General features: G+C 45.8%; 1 protein-coding gene across 5 annotated transcripts in view; it reads right to left on the bottom strand.

Annotated features, from left to right (window-relative positions):
• Positions 1–6,330: 6,330 nt before the first annotated feature.
• LOC142592548 (uncharacterized) overlaps positions 6,331–20,762 on the bottom strand; it is a 140,007-nt gene continuing 125,575 nt past the window's right edge. For all 5 annotated transcript variants that reach the window (XM_075704059.1, XM_075704056.1, XM_075704057.1 and 2 more), the window contains one exon: positions 6,331–11,516. In XM_075704059.1, the coding sequence (XP_075560174.1) occupies positions 9,685–11,262 (1,578 nt within the window). In that variant the 5' untranslated portion in view covers positions 11,263–11,516 and the 3' untranslated portion in view covers positions 6,331–9,684. The remainder of the gene's footprint in view (positions 11,517–20,762) is intronic.

The raw sequence follows: 20,762 nt of genomic DNA, 5'->3' as shown, positions 1-20,762 counted from the left end.
TAGATGATTCACTCGACAGGCTTCCGTCACGCGCGTTACTTCTCTTCAATGGACTTAAAAAGTGGATATTGGCAAATCGAGGTAGATCCGAGAGACCGTGAAAAAACTGCTTTTGTGACGCCAGACGGCCTATACGAATTTGAAGTCTTGCCTTTCGGCTTATGCTCTGCCCGTGCCACATTCCAACGCCTCATGGATACTGTGCTTTCGGGTCTGAAGTGGAAAACCTGCTTAGTGTACATGAGCGACGTCATCGTGTTCTCCGCAACTTTTGAAAAACACCTCGAACGGCTTGAAGCGGTTCTGCAGTCCATCCGGTCCGCCGGCCTCACCCTGAAGCCGAAGAAGTGCCACTTTGGCTTCGGGGAACTACAGTATCTCGGTCACGTCGTCAGCGACACAGGTGTTCACCCAGATGCTGAGAAAATTGCCGCCGTAGCACAGTTTCCCGTACCATCTGATAAGAAGGCCGTCAGGCGCTTCCTGGGCCTCTGTGCCTATTACCGGCGGTTTCTTGCATACTTTGCTCGCATTGCATCGCCATTAACTCGCCTGAGGAGAGACGACGTTGCTTTTGTATGGGGTGACGAAGAGGAAGGTGCATTCGATGACTTGCGGGAACGTCTCCAGACAACTCCAGTGCTTGCTCACTTTGATGAGACCGCTCCTACATTGCTCCACACTGATGCCAGCAATGTTGGCTTGGGAGCTGTTCTTGTGCAGTGGCAGGAGGGCACAGAAAGAGTACTTGCCTATGCAAGCAGAGCACTCTCACGCGCAGAGGCTAATTACTCCACAAATGAGAAGGAACATGAAATTTCGCCCATATATGTATGGCCGCCACTTCGCAGTTACCAGCGACCACCATTCACTGTGTTGGTGGTGCTAACTACGGATGCTGACTACCTCTCCCGATCGCCGATAGAGTCGTCTGCTCCACCCGAAGAAGACTCGGCATTTCTTTGTGTCCTGCACAAATCCACTATCGCTCAACAACAACGGGACGTCCTTGAGTTGCTTGAACTCATCAGTTACTTAGAGGGCAGATCTGCGAAACCGCCTAGAGTTTTCGCAAGAGCGCTGTTGTCGTTTTGTTTGCAGACCAAAGTCCTCTACAAAAAAAAAAAACTTTTCTTCGACCGGGTCCCCCATCTCCTCGTCATTCCTGCAGCTCTTCGTAGGGAAGGACTTAAAGCCTGTCAAAACGAGGTGACTTCTGGTAACTTAGGCTACACGAGAACGTTGGCCAGAGTGCAGCAGAAGTACTACTGCCCGAGACTTAACACTACCGTGAAACATCACTTGCGCACTTGCCTCGTAAGGCGCCTCCGTTGAAACCAGCCGGCCTCCTGCAACCCGTCCAGGTTCCTCGAAGACCATTTGACCAAATCGGAATGGATATATTGGGTCCGCTTCCTACTTCTACTGCAGGGAATCGCTTTGTTATCGTAGCAACCGACTATCTCACATGTTACGCTGAAACAAAGGAAATCCAGCGGAGCACAGCGGCCGAAGTGGCGCGCTTTTTCATTGAGCACATTGTGTAGCGAAACGGTGCACCAACCGTCGTAATAATAGACCGAGCAACCGCATTCACGGCTGCACTTTTAGATCACGTCTTGCTGCTAAGTGGAACGACGCATCGGAAATCAACCGCCTACCATCTACAAACCAACTATTAACAGAACGCCTAAACAAAACGATTGAAGGCATGCTCTCCATGTACGTGGATGTTGAACGTAAAAATTGGAAGGACATCCTACCGTATATCACCTTTGCATATAACACGGCTAAACAAAAGACGGCGCGCATGACTCCGTTCACCCTTGTTCATGGGCGGGATGTACAAACGATGTTGGATGTGATGCTTCCACGTGACTTTGACGACACTGATGCGGACGCCGCTGTGTTTACGCCACGCGCAGAAGAGGCTCGACAACTCGCGCGCTTGCGGATCTGCCAGCAGCAAGACTATGACGCAGGGCGCTATGATCTTCACCGTCGAATAGTAATCTATGACGTCGACGACAGAGTGTGGGTTTGGACACCCATACGGAAACGAGGCCTCTCCGAGAAGCTGTTAAGGCGATACTTGGGACCATATCGATTATTGCGCCGACTCAGTGGCGTCACGTACTAGGTCGTCCCCGATAGTCCTAAATGTACACGGCGCCGCACGCACTGTCCTGAACTTGTGCACGTTATCCGCATGAAGCCGTATGTGAGCGAATAACTATGCGAGAGACCCTTACTTCCGCAAGTGACACTTCTGGTCTAGCATGGGGACGATGCTCTCTTAGGGAGGGACAAATGACGCGTCTATGCTTCTATGCAGACGACAACGAAGATAGGGACATTAACGGACTTAATCTATTGGGTCTGTGGGATTCGGCGAGGACGAAGAAGACGTGTCTCTGGCCTGTTTTGTATTTGAACAAGTTGTCCTGTGGGTCTTGAACGTCTCCCTGTCTACTGTCCGCGTTGTACTGCGACAATATTCAAGGATATGTAGGTAAAAAAATCCGCGCCCTCACTAAAGTAAATTTGCGGTGTTGGTACCATCAACTAACTATAGAAATGATTAGTTGAGCGTCTTTTAGGATACTCTTTGTTTATGCGGTGCGATACACATAGGCCAGATTGGTAAATGCCTAAATTATAGGCCGTGGTAGTATCAAAACAGCCACAGAAATGGAAATAATGAAGGAGATTATGGTGATTTATTCAGGAGATTGCGAGTACACTTAAGATTTTGGCGCGCGTAGTTTCAAGAAGAAGCGATAAGTTTAAATTAAATTACGGGGTCTTACGTGCCAAAATCACTTTCTGATTACGAGGCACGCCGTAGTGGAGGACTCCGAAAATTTCGACCAGCTGGGGTTCCTTAACGTGCACTTAAATATAAGTACACGGACGTTTTCGCATTTTCCCCCATCGAAATGCGGCCGCCGTGGCCGCGATTCGATCCCGCGACCTCGTGCCGAGCAGCCCAGCACCATAGCCACTGGGCAACCACGGCGAGTAAGCGAGACGTTCATGAAGCTGATCATAGACGCAAAAATACAGCTGGCGAGCCATGCGTGAACATTGTGCCCCTTACCTTATAACCTAACCAGTTGTGTTAACTGCACAGGAATCTCAGTAGGGCACAAAAGATAGTGTGGCCTGCATAGACAGGTTCCGCAGTATTTCAATAGACAACTTGGAACTGGAGCACTGTACGGCCTACCCTGTTTTGTACGCATAATTTGGCACTTGAATCTGTCAGTCAAATGACACTTGCCTTTTTCTGTTTCACCAAAACTTCTTTATTACCCTCCGAGTTTCAACCGCATTCAATAGTGCTGCTAGTATGCACTGATGCCAATCGCATCAATAGGCAGGGGGGAGGGATGCCGAGGCGGTTGACCGCTTTGGGTGCCGCCCGCACACGGGGTGCAGCTCACGGAGCAGCGACTGTGATGTGGTCGCCTATCCAACCTTTGCTTGCTCTGCGACTCGTAACCGAATGCGATAAATGTCTCCGCCTGGGGCACATGAATGAGTGGATGAACAGGTGAAGCAGAGAAGTGCTGACGGGAACACCATGCGTGTGGTATGCTTACACGTATTTCCATAGGTGGCGCAAGACGTGATGACGCCAGAAGCGTCTTATGAGAAGCTTGGGTTTGAGTTTTTCTTGATCCGATCGTTTTAGAAACATTCCGCTCAGCTACTTATGATAAACGAAAGCATCGCGCAGAGTGGTGGAGGCGGGCGACATTACCAATACGACAGTCTCTCGTCGGCCACTTTCATAAAGAAGCGAGGTGAGCGGCCGAATGTATAGCCTCTTTCTATTTGCTCACTCTATCACTAAACTTGCACACACAAGCTCACAGTTATGCTTACGTGTGCAGAGATGGTTTGAAGAACAGCAAGCTCGAAGGTTGTGTTCGTTACTAGAACTCAGGAAAATGGCTACTGCATTCCCAAATGTGCCAATGGTTTGCCGTATAATGTATGGTAATTTTTAAAGGAAAACGTTAAACGTAATTAGCGTCGTCTGCATGATCGACCATTGAATATAGGAACGATGTGTACTAAGGTCCTCAAATACACCTCAAGTGTACTAAGGCCTGTTCAAATTGTAACGTGAATATTTGCTTCCCAGGCCATTTATGAAAAGTAACTTTTTCCGGTATTAGGGTATAGAAATAACATTTTGCTATAAGAATCGTTTGTATCGTGCAGGGAATTCCTTACTTCAAATCTATATAACTTATAATATTGCTACATCCTTATTTGTGCCCGACCACGCATTGAGGACGAAGACGATGACCCCGAGTGTGTGAGCGAGGTGCTTGAGAAAAAGGCTAAACTTCGCCTTTCTTCTAAATCTCTCAAATAAATACATATCTCCGCGCTTGTCTGCTGTGAGCTGCGACAATATTTTAACTGTTAAATTTAGGCTCAGAGTTTGCACTGTCTAGCGGCACAATTTCTAGAACGCTTGCAAAATGTCACATGTAAAACTGCCACCATAGTCTTTTTTATTTTTAGTGTGATAAGTGCCGAATCACAGTCAGAAATGGGAGCGTTGCCTTATGAAATTATTTTACATTCACTCTACACAATGTGGGTTATGAAATGGGAACGAGTAGCAAGAGAAAGAGAAGGGACCGGGTGGGGTGACACGCCGAGGAGCCGCAGAGGGTGACCGGAAGCCGACTGACGTCACTAGCTGATTCTGTTGTTTCTGCGATAATTTTGGTACGCTTCCAGTCATTACTTGCAGTACCATTCAAATGCCAAAAGAAACTACTTAGCTAAGGTATAAAGGTTATAAACAGGGATAGGTTGCCTCAGAAAGCAAACACGAGGACAAAAGAAGGTACACTGGACGCACAAGCACTGTCTCTATGTGTCAGATGTGCCTTCTGTGTCCAAGAACCTGTGCGTTAGATGTGTCTTCGCTTGTCCTCATGTTTCCTTAAACTGAAACCGCTTCATTCAAGATGAATCAACAATTCCACATCGCCACCCTTGTGGGTTACTTAGGTCCTTATGCCACCGTCACTCAGTTGAACAATTTTAAGTAACCGGCAACGAAGTCGCCGTAGTAGGCTATCTGGCTTTGGAATGTTTGTACGCCACTCCATAATTTACTAGATTTCCAATGCAATACTACAATTCAATATCCCAATGCTCCAACTTTTCTTAGTATACGCCAAAACCTGCCGAAGCTTTGCCCACAGGTGGCACAAGCAATGTGTGCCGCTACTAAAAAAGTCATCATTTCTCATTCAGCCAATTGGGCTGTCGTAAAACCTTTGAGCAGCTTTACGTTGACCTCCTCGGTTTATCTCAGGGACAAAATTGGCATGCGCTTTTGCTATCGTAAAACAAAAGCTTTGCCACGGTTTATTGTAGTCTAGTTAGCCAAACTTTTTCACTGAAAATAATTGGAGGATACCAAGGTTCGCCTTTAAGAGTGGAACGCGACAGGATTCAAAGATCCGTAACTACTTCTCACACTTCCCGAAAACTGTGGCGTATGTAAGAGTAAAGTTTACTGGGAAACGCTGGCCGCGAACGCTATGCACGAAGGCTGGCTTTGTGGTAGAAACGCGGCCTCTTGCGTGGGCCGCGATGCGGCAGAGACGAGCGCCAGCTGGAAGCATTGCAAGGAACCGGGCATGCGGCTCCGTTAACTCCGAGACACCCCAGCGCCGGCGCGCGCCAATGGCAGACGTCGCAATCGGGCTATGAATTGTAGAAACGCTGGAAAAGGGGTGCCTTTGAGTTTTCGCGTAAAAGAATTATGTTTTCTCGTATAGTCAAATTAGAATCAAAGAGCTATCGTGTCTGTAGATTGTGTGTAAGTCGTAGTTTACGATTGAAAAATTGAGTTTACGAGCTTGAGGAATTCATTTAGTTGAATATACTCCTTGCGTCACATGGAGGGCCTGGGTATGCGTGGTGCGAAATTTTTGGCCAAAGCGACGTCCGACGCCGACACCGGATTTTGTGCGACACGGGCTCCTTAACGCGATCGCGTGAATACTGTTTTTCAGACGGCGTGCACGAAGTCCGCATCCTGGGCGAGGCAATGTCATCACTATTTGTGGGGTTGCAATAAATTTCACTCCTAAAGCTCTCCAGCTATTTGGGTATATCGGCTGCCGCTGCAGGTTTTTTTTTACTCTGGTGTCCCTTCTCTTGCACGTCTACGTGTATCCGTCAACACGCGACTGCGTCTATATTTTTGTGCTAATGAGACTCACCTGGAATCAATTCTTTCATTACTTGTTTGGAAACGAGCTGCCGACTGACAAAAAATGCTTCCAGTTTGGATAATACATTCGTTTTATTACAGAAGATACAATATAAATACAATGTAGAACGCACACAAAGATTTACAGAAACACGTGTACAAAAATATTTTTCTTTCACAATTGACATTTCACTGCCGGCAGCTGTAGACAGAAAGAACACAAATAGCATAATGGCTTCCATCCCCATCACACATAAAAACAAAGGAAATCTCTTGTAATTCGCACAGCCTTTAAGGGACAATAACTTTAAGTAGCGTCGTTGAAGCAAATATTTTGTGAAATCGCGAGAGCAGGTGGTAATGAATTCGTAGCTGAAAGAATATCGGTCTCATCATTTAGCGATTTCGAATTGTTGCACAAGATAACAATAGGAGTGCTTTAAAATGACCGCAACATAATTTCATAATGTTTAACTGAAGGCATTGCAATATGTTTATTCTCAAGGACGGTGGGTTGTGAGCATGTATTCACAGAAAAATAAAAGGCGCTTCTAGCCTCAGTGTTGTGGTGTTGCCTATTGATTGGAATGAAGTATTAAATACTTTTATATTACGTTATTACAAATGCACACTAATCAACAAGTATGGCATTCTGATAACGTTTCCTTCCGTATGGTTCGTAGACAAACTCAGCTCATAAGTACTAGGCAAGTGCACTTTAAGCAATTTTATAAGTTTCCTCACTTAAACTTTTGCGTAGCAGCCAGGTCGCATGGATAGGTTCATTAGTAGTTATAGAATAGTCATACTGTTATCATGGTTACCCGGGCTTCCAAAATAGAATGCCTCCATATATTGGATTCCACAGCCACCAAGCTGCTTTATAATTGCCATGCAACCATCCAGCAACCTATGCAACAGTATGAAGTGATTCCAGAGAAGCATTATTTTGACAGAATTTTTAAAAACGCGTATTCTGCAGCAGTGAAGCTGCACCTTTTCTCGAATGTGCGGTTGCGTACGGTTTCTTTATACCAATTTCGCTTGTGTCAACTTGCAGCAAGAAGCATGCCACTACTACTTGACTAATGATATCATACTAATATTTTAATACACGTTTTGTGTACTGAATACGCAAGGTAGTATTTTAAAAACGTCTGTGACTTTCACCTTCTGTAAGCAACTGACAGCTGTACTTCATACAATTTGGAATTACTTGTTTTCAACAACGAAATTGAACAGAAAAATATAACTGAATATATACGCAAACATTAAATTCCATCTGCTAGCAATCCAGCTGCTCATGTGCTCCTAAACCTGGTTAAATAAATGCCAGAATATTTCCAGAATAACGACACTATGCAGGGTGCTACTGTTGTATTGTCTGGGGGAAAAAGGATGCTAATAGAGACGGAAGTGGGCTAACAGCCATCATTGCTGTACCATTGACAAAACATTGTGTTCACTGTTAAGATTACACTTAACATCGCATTTTCATTAGCCAGCTGTGGCTTCCTAGACAACGAACTAGCCTAGAGCGAACATTTTATTGTGATATGGAAAATTAAATTTCAAATAAACAGCATTATCTTCGTTTAACAAGCGCCAGCCACAGTGCACCAAAGGGCTCATGAATAAAAAACCTCAAAATAGGTTATTTTGTAAGAACAGTCCCAAAGACGCTCTGTCAGCGCATGACAACTGGGTGTCAAGCGATCAGTGTGCATGCCAATTATAAGGAGAGACACGCTGCTGTGCATGAGTGATGACGCAAGAGACTAAACATAGAGGAACACTCGAGTGGAATGTTGTAGTAATGTAACATAGAAGGGCAAACACAATGTGCAGTCTACATGCATAAATGCTTTTAAACAATAATTACGGAAACAAAACGGGGCTGAAACAGAATAGGTAGAGGGACACATGCCAGCACACTCTCTTAGCACTCTGACGGCATTTGTACCTGGTCCAATACATAAAAAACCTAGTTGAACTTGGACGCAGTTTTTGCCTCAGATGGGGAATGTGGAAGTAATTGTTTTTGTAACAGGTGCTTCCTACATGTGGGAGGCGGGTACGCAGTGTAGATAGCATACCACTTATAAACTATGCTCGCTAATATGTGATGCACGTGCTGATATACGTACCCTTTTTTGCACGCTTTTGAGAAAAGAAAGTACCGTGCTAAACGCATTGTGCCGCGTCAGCGATTTGTTGATACACTCATTACACGCAGTTTAACACAATCAAGTTCCAGCAAGCAGCTCACAGGCCTGAAGGGCGTGCTCTGATTGCGCGTGCTCTGATCGCTTCGCAGTTAGCCTCCTTTCGCGGCAGAGGAGTTCTTCATTTCACCTTTGCTTCTTTTACACCCTTCATGAAATGGTTGCAAATATAATAGAGCTTTCGTTTCCTGACGTACAAACGTTGAGCAGAGGTCGGTAACTGTGGAAGAGACAGAAAGCTTAAATATATAATTTGCAACATGAAAGAAGTGCCTACTAAGATAACTTTTGTCAAGAAAGCGAAGGCGTCTTGTGGTGAGAAATGGCTTGTTTTGCTTTCAGGGCCCCGGATAGTTATTCTGGCATGGGCTTTTCTTTTACAGTTCCTAAAAGCTGTTTAAATATTGCCTTCTGGCAGTGTTCATGATTGATAGAAGACGCGTGACATTGCTTATTATATTTTGGTGGCTCCTATCAGTAGATAAATAATTTTTAATTTTTCTTTAAATTAAGAAGTTAGCCTCTGCTATGCAAAGAAAATTATGTTTTCTTCCCATCATCTGCAGTCCAGTTGAGCGATCTATTTGAAGCGGGTAGTATTACGTAGAACGCTTTTATCAAATATGAATCGACAGTTTCTTATGATGTCGAACAGGACAATAGTGCATTCGAAATAGAGAAATTGTAGTGGTTTATCCATTCTTATAGACGATATATGCAATCGCATCAAACTGCCATCGTATCTTTGGCTGTGGGAGACATTGAATCTGCGATCAATCTTCAAGAGCGTACAGCGTCCAGTGAAATTAAGTTGCAGAAGCGCAAACCCTCGGTTGCTAAGAAGGTCGTCTAGTGCGATTTTACTTTGTTTCAGCACTGTGATGGCAAAAGCTTAACACTCCAATGTCACAATCAGTGTCAGATTAAGCGACGACTTTTTGTCCCTGTCTCGATGTCGGTGGTCAAGTGTCATTGCGCTCTGCGGGGCCGCCTGGGTCAAAGAAGAGAGTGAAATCTTTCATAAAGTAGGCGAAAAAGAATAATAATTTGTTCGTCTTAGTCATCCATAGCTTGTCAGACGATGTCGATAGCATTTGCGCCTAGCCTTCATGAAAAGGTGTGTCTCTTCAGCTTTTCTTATTTACGTAGTCCACATTGCCAGCTACTACGTTGGCGCTGTCTGGTACAAACCCTGATTCGCGCTCACTTCTTCACAGCCTGTTTTTTCCCGTTCGAGGAACCTTTGCCGAAATTCTTCCTGGTTCCCTTGAGTGTGCGTACGGCGGGCTCGAGCAGACCTAACTGACGGGCTCGTTGGCGCTCCTGAATCTTCTGCCGGAGCGTTAGCAGTGTCGATGGACTGGCACCGGTGCCGTGTTTCACGTGCTTGCCCGTCAGCGCACGCGGGGCTCTCTTGCGCATCCCACAGTTGTACGAGTCGAGGTGGTTCGCAGCTGCCGCTCCTAGTTCTTCGTGCTCTTCGAGTGGTTCCAGCCCGGGCGTCACGGACGAGGCCATGGTCACCGGCACGAGAAGCGGATTCGGCATGACACCGGCTATGCCTTCGAGGTGCCGCTTGAGAAGCTCGTGCTCGTGTAGCCGTTGCATAATCTGCGTGTAGTAAGCGTAGATGCTTAGGGGAAGCGCTGCGGGCGCCAAATGCCGCAGCTGCTGCAAGAGCGTTTCTTGCGGTGCCCTCGGGTCGCAAACTGGGGAGCATGGTCGTGAGCTTGGCTTGGAGATGGTTTCGATACGAACTCGGGGCTGCTTGCTGTCAACCTCGTCGTCGTCCTTGCCAGTACATCGGTCGGGGGTTGATATTCCACCCAGTATCCTTCTCTTGAGCGTCAGAGATGGTGAGCGCTGATCCCTGGGTGGTGGCGAGGACATCGAAAATTCCTCATTGCTCACAGGCCTCATAGCCCCGCTGTTGAGGCGGTTTTGTATTTCGCTGTCAGACTTACAGCGCGCCCGCATCAATCGTTCGACGAGGCTTTCACTGGTGATCTCGAAGAGCTTTGAACAACTCGCTGCCCTCTTGACTGCCTGGTCTTGGTGGTTGTTGTGCTTGTCTTGGTCCTGGATTTCAGGTAGGGATGACTTGTGTGACGATAAGTCCTCCGGAGTATCGTTTTCGTGCCTTTGTTGCTGAGGAGAGAGCGCACGCGACTCGAGAAATCTGATGAGCGTTGGGTTGGAGTCCTTGTCTGTGCGGTACGGGCCACTCATGAGAGGACCCCGCCCTTGTGCCTCGGGTTTGGCTGGCTCCTTTCGCAAGTCCAGTAGGTCATTCCCGGGACTTCCGTCTTTTCGTCCACGGCAAGCGCAAGCGCAGCGATTTTCCTTGTCATCCTGGCACGGCCGGTCAACTGCGCACGGGTTATCGCTCATTCGTGTCATAATAGCTGGCATTACCTTCTGTTCACCGACATCCATGAGTCTGGAACTGAGTTCCGAATGCCTCTTGGCACCATGTTGGAAGGCCGCAGCAACGGCCGGTGCCGGCAGAGCGTTTAGAAGTATCTTCTGCCAAGCATGGTTAAGCGCCACCGGGTGAATGGGGCGTCGCCTGACGGCAGTCATCGTCTCCCCTTCTTCACATTCATCCTCACCTGAGGGGTAGTCAGGGCTCTTTGGCGACTTCTTACGCAAATCCATGGGAAAGTCATAGTAGCCATTATCGTCGGTGTCGTCTCGACACAAGTCACTCTCTGGTGTGGATGACGAAGAACACGATCTAGGCCGCAGCAGGACATCGCCATCGCAGGACTCCTGCTTCATAGCTTCTCCGCGCTGGCCTCTCCTTCTCGTCCCGGTTAGTCGCCTTTCTTTTTCTTACGAAGTGTAACCACACCTTCCCAAGTCATCGTGGCTCAGGCCTCGCAGCTCTTTCTCTTCTTCAATAGAGGCGATGCCGTTTCCTTACACTTTCAGTTCAGAAACTCGCAGCCGTCCTTGGAGGAAGATGCGATCAGAGGGCAGAGGCAGTAGCATTCGGGCCTCATGCTTGAATTTTCTCCTTGAAATCTTGAAACCTGTATGAAAAATAAAAAAAAACACGAGATGCTTACAAGTGGTGAACTATGGTTTCAATTTGTGGAAGCTATAAATGCAGATTGTGCATGAAAATTATTTCATGCTGTAACTGTTCAATAATATTCGTGATTTATTTGGAATATAAATGAAGGTTTACAGAAAACAACAGACATTCACGAATGAAAAAAGTTGGTTATTTAATTACGAGTCTCTAAAAGCAACGTCGTTGACCACAATAGATTAAATACATTTGTTTGCTGTGGTAGGATTCCATGAGCAGCGCTCAAGCACCGATGACCATCAAAATAAACAGGTATCATACACCATCATAATATTAAAGCGATCAATATAGCACCTTTTGCAATCGAACATTAAGCATGCCATCTTTGCGGTAACTTGGCCGGCTATAACGTAATTCAGGACAACATTCATTTGGGCTAGAAGGTGCATACTTGAATTAGGAAGGAACAGCGCCAACGAAGACAATCACAAGTGGGGAGAACGACACAGGACAAGCGCCAGGATGGCGCTTGTCCTGTGTCCTTCTCCCCACTTGTGATCGTCTTAGTTGGCGCTGTTCCTTCCTAATTCAACTATAATGTAATACTGGGCCCTATAACGTAAAACTACTCCGATATGTTTTTACTCCGATCTCCTGACGTCAAATTTACATAACCACCAACGCAAGTATCGGGCGGTGCTTCGCCGCGTTGCCTGAACAGCCCAATCAAACACTTTCCTCGTTCACAGGAGGCCACTTTTGTTCGCTTGAAAAACGAATAACATTGCCTACACTGAGCGGCATGTCTCGTCTAATTGGCTGACAAGAGGCGAGGAGCACGCTCAAGTGGAGAGGGATTCGATGGCGCTGAGCCACTGCACTGAAAATCGTTAACCGGATGAAGAGGGTTGCGCCGGCGTTTACGATTGGTCCACTTTCCCTTATTTAGCTTGCAGTGGCTGGTCGAAAATCGCGGCGGCATGCAACGCGAGTTTAAAAATCGCGCTAGAACGGATCCTCAACGAAGAAGAATTGGCAGAACGACGTCGTAAACGTGCCGAAAGTGCTCGAAAACGTTACACGGCCACGCAAAAAGATTTATTATACGCAAATAAACTCTTGCTCTCCGGCAGGTGCGAGTAGATAGTGCCTGGGCGATCGGCGGCAGCCATCTTTTATTCATTTTGGAACGGGACAGCCTGCGGCTATTCAGAAAAAAGCCAGTCTTGTTCGGCATATTAATTCATCTTTAACGCTACACGTAACTTGGACGCGGTGAGTTCTTGCGGTTTTGTGACGTCGCGTGAGAGGCAGGTGAAGTCGGCGCACCCCGAAAACTTTTGGTCAATAGCTGAGGGCTAATGGCGAAAAGGCATCAAATAAAAATAGCAATTTTTTTCTTTTGTTCAGTAAAATCATGCATAATCAGTGTGTACACGTCAAATCCGATGGAGAGCTAACGCGGTTTTCGTGTCGTCGCGTGACAGACAGGTGAGATGGGGGTGGTCCAAAAACGTTTTTGACCAATTGTGGAGGCCTGATTGCAGAATCGGAATACAAAAGTTTGGAATAGTTTTGCATTACAGCGCCCCTATTCCAAATTTTTCTATTCCAATTCTGCGATCAGCCATCCACGATTGGTCAAAAAGTCTTTTGAACCACTCCCTCCTTAACTCGTCTATCACGCGACCACATGAAAACCGCGACAGCTCCCCATCTGATATGACGCGTACACACTGATTATGCATCATTGGACCGAATAAAAGACAAACAGCAAAATAACAACCCAAGCCAAATATTTGTAATTAATGGAAAATAGGAAACTGTATTGACTTCATGAAGAATCAGAAGTTCATAAACAACATTAGGGACACACCATTTTTCCTTATGATCAACGCCTCTCTAGCGTGCAGTAACAGAAAAATCTGGCACGCTGTGGGAGCGTTGTATACCACGGACGACAAATTGTAATATATATATTGTCACAGGGAGAAGAGATGTTTAAAATATATTTACAGGGTATTTACAACGCGTCCACTGCCATACAAGATGGAAGCCAGTACGCGCGACATCAGAGAGCGTCGTTGTCCTCTGTACCGTCCTTAGCTTCGTCTGTGGCATTGGTCGGTAACATTAGATTTGTATTTGGAGATGGACACATGGGCATGTTCACATCACCCGCTCCGTAGCAAGTGAGCACTACATAATTCATCATCATCATCATCAGCCTGGTTAAGCCCACTGCAGGGCAAAGGCCTCTCTCATACTTCTCCAACTACCCGGTCATGTCCTAATTGTGGCCATGTCGTCCCTGCAAACTTCTTAATCTCATCTGCCCCCTGCCTTGGAATCCAGTTTGTAACCCTAAATGACCATCCGTTATCTTCCCTCCTCATTATATGTGCCGCCCATGACAATTTCTATTTCTTGATTTCAACTAAGATGTCATTACCTCGCGTTTGTTCCCTCACCCAATCTGCTCTTTTCTTATCCCTTAACGTTACACCCATCATTCTTCGTTCCATAGCTTGTTGAGTCGCCCTCAATTTAGGTAGGACCCCTTTCGTAAGCCTGTATGTTTTTACCCCATACGTGAGTACTGGTAAGACATAGCTATTATACACTGTTCTCTTGAAGGCTAATGGCAACCTGCTGTTCATGATCTGAGAATGCCTGCCAAACGCACCCCAGCCCATTCTTATTTTTCTGATTATTTTCTCATGATCCGGATCCGCAGTCACTACCTGCCCTAAGTAGATCTGTTCCCTTACCACTACCAGTGCCTCACTACCTATCGTAAAGTGCTGTTCTCTTCCGAGACTGTTAAACATTACTTTAGTTTTCTGCAGATTAATTTTTATATCAACCCTTCTGCTTTGCCTCTCCAGGTCAGTGACCATGCCTTGCAATTGGTCCCCTGAGTTACTAAGCAAGGCAATATGATCAGCGAATCTCAAGTTACTAAGGTATTCTCCATTAACTCTTATCCCCAATTCTTCCCAATCCAGGTCTCTGAATACCTCCTGTAAACATGCTGTAAATATCATTGGAGAGATCGTATTTCCCTGCCTGACGCCTTTCTTTATTGGGATTTTGTTGCTTTCTTTGTGGAGGACTACGGTGACTCTGGAGCCGCTATAGATATCTTTCAGTATTTTACATACGGCTCGTCTACACCCTGATTCCGTAATGCCTCCATGACTGCTGAGTTTTCGACTGAATCAAACGCTTTCTCGTAATCAATGAAAGCTATATATTAGGGTTCGTTACATTCCGCACATTTCTCTATCACCCGATTGATTGTGTGAATATGGTCTATTGTTGAGTAGCCTTTACGGAATCCTGCCTGGTCCTTTGGTTGACAGACGTCTAAGGTGTTCCCGATTCTATTTGCGATTACCTAGTAAATACTTTGTAGGCAACGGACAGTAAGCTGATCGGTCTATAATTTTTCAAATCTTTGGCGTCGCCTTTCTTATGGATTAGGATTATGTTAGCGTTCTTCCAAGATTCCGGTACGCTCGAAGTCATGAGGTATTGCGTATACAGGGTGGCCAGCTTTTCTAGAACAATCTACCCACTATCGTTCAGCAAATCTGCTGGTACCAGATCCTCCCCAGCTTCCTTCCCCCTTTGCATAGCTCCCTAAGCTTTCTTTCCTTCTTCCGGCGTTACTCGTGGGATGCGAAATTCCTCTAGATTATTCTCTCTTCAATTAGCGTCTTAGGTGCCACTGGTACTGTATAAATCTCCATAGAACTCCTCAGCCACTTGAACTACTTTATCCATCTTAGTAATGATATTGCCGGCTTTGTCTCTTAACGCATACATCTGATTCTTGCCAATTCCTAGTTTCTTCTTCACTGCTTTTAGGCTTCCTCCGTTCCTTAGAGCATGTTCAATTCTATCCATATTATAATTCCTTAAGTTAGCTGCCTTACGCTTGTTGATTAACTTCGGTAGTTCTTCCAGTTCTATTCTAGCAGAGTTAGTTAGAGGATTTCATACATTGGCGTTTCTTGATCAGATCTTTCGTCTCCTGCGATAGCTTACTGGTGTCCTGTCTAACGGAGTTACCACCGACTTCTATTGCACTCCTTAATGATGCCCATAAGATTGGCGTTCATAGTTTCAACACTAAGGTCCTCTTCCTGAGTTAAAGCCGAATACCTGTTCTGTAGCTTGATCCGAAATTCTTCTATTTTCCCTCTTAAGGCTAACTCATTCATCGGCTTGTTATGTACCAGTTTCTTTCGGGCCCTCCTCAAGTCTAGGCTAATTCGAGTTCTTACCATCCTGTGGTCACTGCAGCGTAGCTTGCCGAGCATGTCCACATATTGTATGATGCCAGGGTTAGCGCAGAGTATAAAATCTATTTCAGTTATAGTCTCGTCATTCGGGCTCCTCCTCGTCCACTTTCGGCTATTCCGCTTGCGGAAGAAGGTATTCATTATCCGCTTGTTATTTGTTCTGCAAATTTTACTAATAACTCTCCCCTGCTATTCCTAGTGCCTATGCCATATTCCCCCACTGCCTTTTTTCCAGCCTGCTTCTTGCCTACCTTGGCAGTGAAGTCGCCCATCAGTATAGTGTATTTTGTTTTCACTCTACCCATCGCCGATTCCACGTCTTCATAGACGCTTTCGCCTTCCTGGTCATCATGACTGAATGTAGGGGCGTATACCTGTGCGACCTTCAATTTGTACCTCTTATTAAGGTTCACAACAAGACCTCTCCACCCTGTCGCTAATGCTGTACAATTCCTGTATGGTACCAGCTATGTTCTCATTAATCAGGAATCCGACTCCTAGCTCTCGTCTCTCCGCTAAGACCCAGTAGCACAGGACGTGCCCGCTTTTTAGCACTGTATATGCTACCTTTGTCCTCCTAACTTCACTGAGAGCTATTATATCCCATTGACTGCTCTCTAGTTCCTCCAGTAGCACTGCTAGACTCACCTCACTAGATAACGTTCTAGCTTTAAACGTTGCCAGGTTCAGATTCCAATGGCGGCCTGTCCGGATGCAGGGATTCTTAGCACCTTCGGCTGCGTCACAGGTCTGACTGCCGCCGTGGTCAGTTGCTTCACAGCTGCTGGGCACTGAGGGCCGGGGTTTGATTGTTGTGTTCATATAGGAGGTTGTGGCCAAGTATTGCACCAGGGCGGCCAATCCTGCTCTGGTGAGGGAGTGCGTTACCGGTTCTGGTCACCGGAATCGGGCCGCACTCCAGGCCTGTTTGTGCAATTTTTCAGCACGCGGATTTTCTTTTCGGTGGAAAATTGCGCGGCACCGGAATTCAGACCATGGTCCTCTTGCACGCGAGGCGGATTCTCTACCTCTACGCCGCCGCTGCACCTACTCAGTACCACTACATGCACCTAGCACTGCTGCACCTTGTGAATACCACTACATAAGTGGTACTAACTAAATTCCGATGGGGTCACTCAATAACTGCGCGGTATGAAGTGCCCAAAGCATCATAAAATTGCGCAAGCTTCGAAAAGTCACTTCAGCGCCGGCAGAAATTGGGCGCTCCGTCTGGCACTCACAATGTCAATTGGGAAGATTACGTATCAGCAACCGCTCCGACAGACAACCAATTCTCGTTAAAACGGCAGTTGCAAATAAGATCATATACTAGCCACCTGCCCGGTATGCTGCAACCATTCGGGTCGCCTTTGACAAAAAAAGGCTGCTAGATCTCAGTAAAGGAGTTCTTTGTCAGTGCGATTCAGATTGAAATTGAAGTTTATTCATTCATTACAGGTACATATATACGGAATATGTTACACAGAAGGAGGACCCACAGTTATAAACTGCAGCGCGAGCTCTTGTTATTAGTTACGTAAAACTATATATCTAAAAAGGCGTCAATTGCGGCTATGAACAGGGGAAGAACGAATTACTCAACTTCTGCAATGGTAAAATACTAAAACCTATGCCAACATATCATAACATAAAATTGTACACATTAAGCAACATAAAAATATACAACGAACAAGAGATGCAGTTTACAAGGTAGTAATGTAAGCTCTCAGTTAACGTTGATACGATGATAATGTAGGTGAGGATTTAACGTGGGCCGGTAAATTATTACACATTTTGATCCTGGCAATATCGACACTCAGTTTGGCGTTTTTTGATCAGATCTTTCGTCTCCTGCGATAGTGAGTGAGTGAAACAACTTTATTTGGTCCACTATAGACGTAAGCAAACTCCACGCCACCTGGCTAGGCCCACTCGGGGACCATAAGGTGGAACCTGACGGCCCTCTCGCGAGCCCTCTGGACTGCCAGGATTTGAGAGGTCTGATCCTGGGCCCTAATTAGCTTCATCATTTCCTCTTGAGTGAAAGGGGGACCGGCAGAGGCGCAGCCCCACAGGACATGTTCGAAGTCCGCTTAACCACCACACAGAGGGCAGTCCGGGCTTGTGAGCCGTTCGGGGTACATTATGTGCAGCGCCGCGGGGCTCGGGTAAGTGCTTGTTTGCCGAAGTCTGAGGGTGACTGCCTGGGCCCAGCACAGCGAGGAGTGCGGCGAAGGTAGGAGTCTTCTTGACAGATAATTGTATTTGCAGATTTCGTTGTACGAGCAGAGAGGCTCGGGTCGCCCAGGAGAGGACGCGTTGCCCAGCGCACTTTCAGTCAAACCTCGTGAAGCCGAGTGCGCCTCCTCGTTCGGGTTGATCGAGGCACCCTCAATGGTCCCAAGGTGCGCAGGGAACCAGGCGAAAGAGTAATGTTTCATGTCTTTGGCACTTTGGATGATACGTAGGGCCTGGGGAGCCACCATTCCCATCTGAAAGGCCCTGACAGCGGCCTTGGAATCCGAATAAATTGTGTCATGTACACTGTCCGTCAATGCAAGAGCAAGAGCAACTTGCTCTGCAACGCTGGAATTAGAAGTGCGGACGGTAGCGCAGCTAAGGATTTTAGAATCACAGTCGATGACTACTCAGGAGAAGGCCTCTTCTTGAAAGTACAAAGCAGCGTCTACGAAGCATGTTCAGTCCTTGTTCAAGCGGGCACTGGCGAGCAGAGCTTTACCCCTGGTTCGTCTACGCCCTTCGTTGTAGGTGGAGTGCATATTTAGTGACATCCGGTGTATGCAAATCTTGGACCTTACGTCGCTGGGCAGCTTCACAGCGTCGAGACTGACGACCGTGGGGCTACGTCCCACCTTCCCAAGTATGGCTCGGCCCGCTGGGGTACCGGAGAGTCTGACAAACTGGGAAAATTCTTGGGCTTCAACGATGTGGAAGTGAAAGATTATTTTGTATAGAGAACCGAGTAGTGTTATCGTTCGCAGGACTATTTCTGCCTAGGACATAATGCAATTGTGGGTTTTTAAGAAGGCCGTAAATAATGATACTGTGGTGGCACCAGATCGTTTTATTTATTGTGAGGATATTTAACTCAGTGAATATGAGGGTAACATGAGCCTCATAAGGAGCCGATGCGATGATACGGACAGCGTCATTTTAGATGTGCTACAATGGAGCTATATGACAGCAATACGTAGACCGCAGGAACTGATACAATAATTGAAATGGCTATAAATAAAGGCATAATACAACGACGGGACAGTGTGGTTGTGACAGTAGTGTTTGGCCTTCAAAAGCATCCTGATAGTGTAAGTGATTTTGTTTTTTACGAAGCTGATGTCCAAATTAAATTTTAGAAAGGAGTCTAATCGAACACCTGAAAATCAACACTCTTTACATGATAATATTGGTTGAGACGCTATGTCCACAAGGGGAAGGTTATATCGAGGTTTAGTGCGTGAATTAAAAACCATAAACTTTGTATTATACGGATTTATGAGCAATTCATTTTTAACACCAACAATTGATATTATGTTGTTCACTATTTAAACGCACAGTTAGTGTACAGATGTCGCTACGGGAAGTGCAAACAGTGGTGTCGTCCACGCACAGAAGACATTCTGTAGAAGTTAGGCAGTTTGGGAAATCATTAATGAATACAAGGATGAAGACGGGACCAAGTTGTATTCCTTTGGAACGCCATTGCTAATTATTTTTGTGTCCAACAATGCTCCTGAAATGCGAACCTGCTGCTTTCTGTCGTGTAAATACCTCCGCAGTAGCAGTAGCTCTGTAGATGCACCTGTCATGCCATATACACTGCGTTTAATAAAGAGAATGCTGTGATTAAGGGAATCGAATGCTTTTGCGTAATCGATGAAAACAGATTCTACGAATGTGCCCCCATCAATTCCCGCTTTGATCTTGTCGGTGAGCATGATTAAATCTAGGTTAGTAGAATATTTGGGACAAAAACCAAACTGTTTTTCTGTTAATAGTTGGAACTTGTCCAAGTAGTTAAAGAGGCGCTGTTCTATTAGTTTATCTACCGCTGTACTAAAACTCCGCAAGGTGGATATAGGCCTGATTTGCTAATAAGGTGATGTCTCCTTTTTTATACACGAGCATTATGTTTGATATTTTCCAGTCACTAAGGAAAACAGCAGTTTTAAAAATTAAGTTAACAATATGACTGAAAGCATAAATTATGCTGTCGACGATTCCTTTGCTATGATAAGAGTCTCTGGAATTTAATCCGCGTCTACAATACTTAAGATTCATAATGGTGGCGCGAACTTCACTGGGTGTGATTTTAACGATTGTTGGGTCAAGCGAGACATGTGGGTGTCATTACCGCCAGGACTATGAGACGCAGTAGGAAAAAAGTTGCTGAATGCGCGTGCAATATATTTAGGGTTTGTAAGTATGCAGTCTTTTTGCTTTTCGTTACTGCACTCCTAGTAAGATTGTTATTCAGTGAATACAATGAATAAACGTTCTCTTTGGTTCAAATATATCATACATCGTAACACATACGCTCAAAATTCAGCTGTTTGCGTCTGGGTTGATGTAGGATAGCATAAAAGGTCGGCCATATGCCGTGAATGGCACCGCCGATAGCATATTTTCCTGATAATCCCAAAGTCTGCTTGGCTTCAATTGAAAGTGCCCACGTTTGGAAAAAAAGAAGCGTTACCCCCAACAGCAGTTAGGTCCGCATTACATTTTATTATCCTAAGAAGATACCGCAACGTCATTCCAGCAATCACCTTCCGGAAACTTATTAACGATCAGAGCTAGAATAATCAAGGATACTTGTCCACTTATCTTTATGGACATTTTTTGACAAGAGTGTCTGATATATTCGTGATGACACCAACGAAGATTCCGTTAGCATGAATAGCGAGCCACATTTA

Source organism: Dermacentor variabilis, chromosome 9, assembly GCF_050947875.1.
Source record: "Dermacentor variabilis isolate Ectoservices chromosome 9, ASM5094787v1, whole genome shotgun sequence".
In the NCBI taxonomy this organism is placed as follows: domain Eukaryota; kingdom Metazoa; phylum Arthropoda; class Arachnida; order Ixodida; family Ixodidae; genus Dermacentor; species Dermacentor variabilis.
The sequence above is the reverse complement of the archived record's forward strand: the minus strand, read 5'-3'. Positions and strand labels throughout refer to the sequence as shown.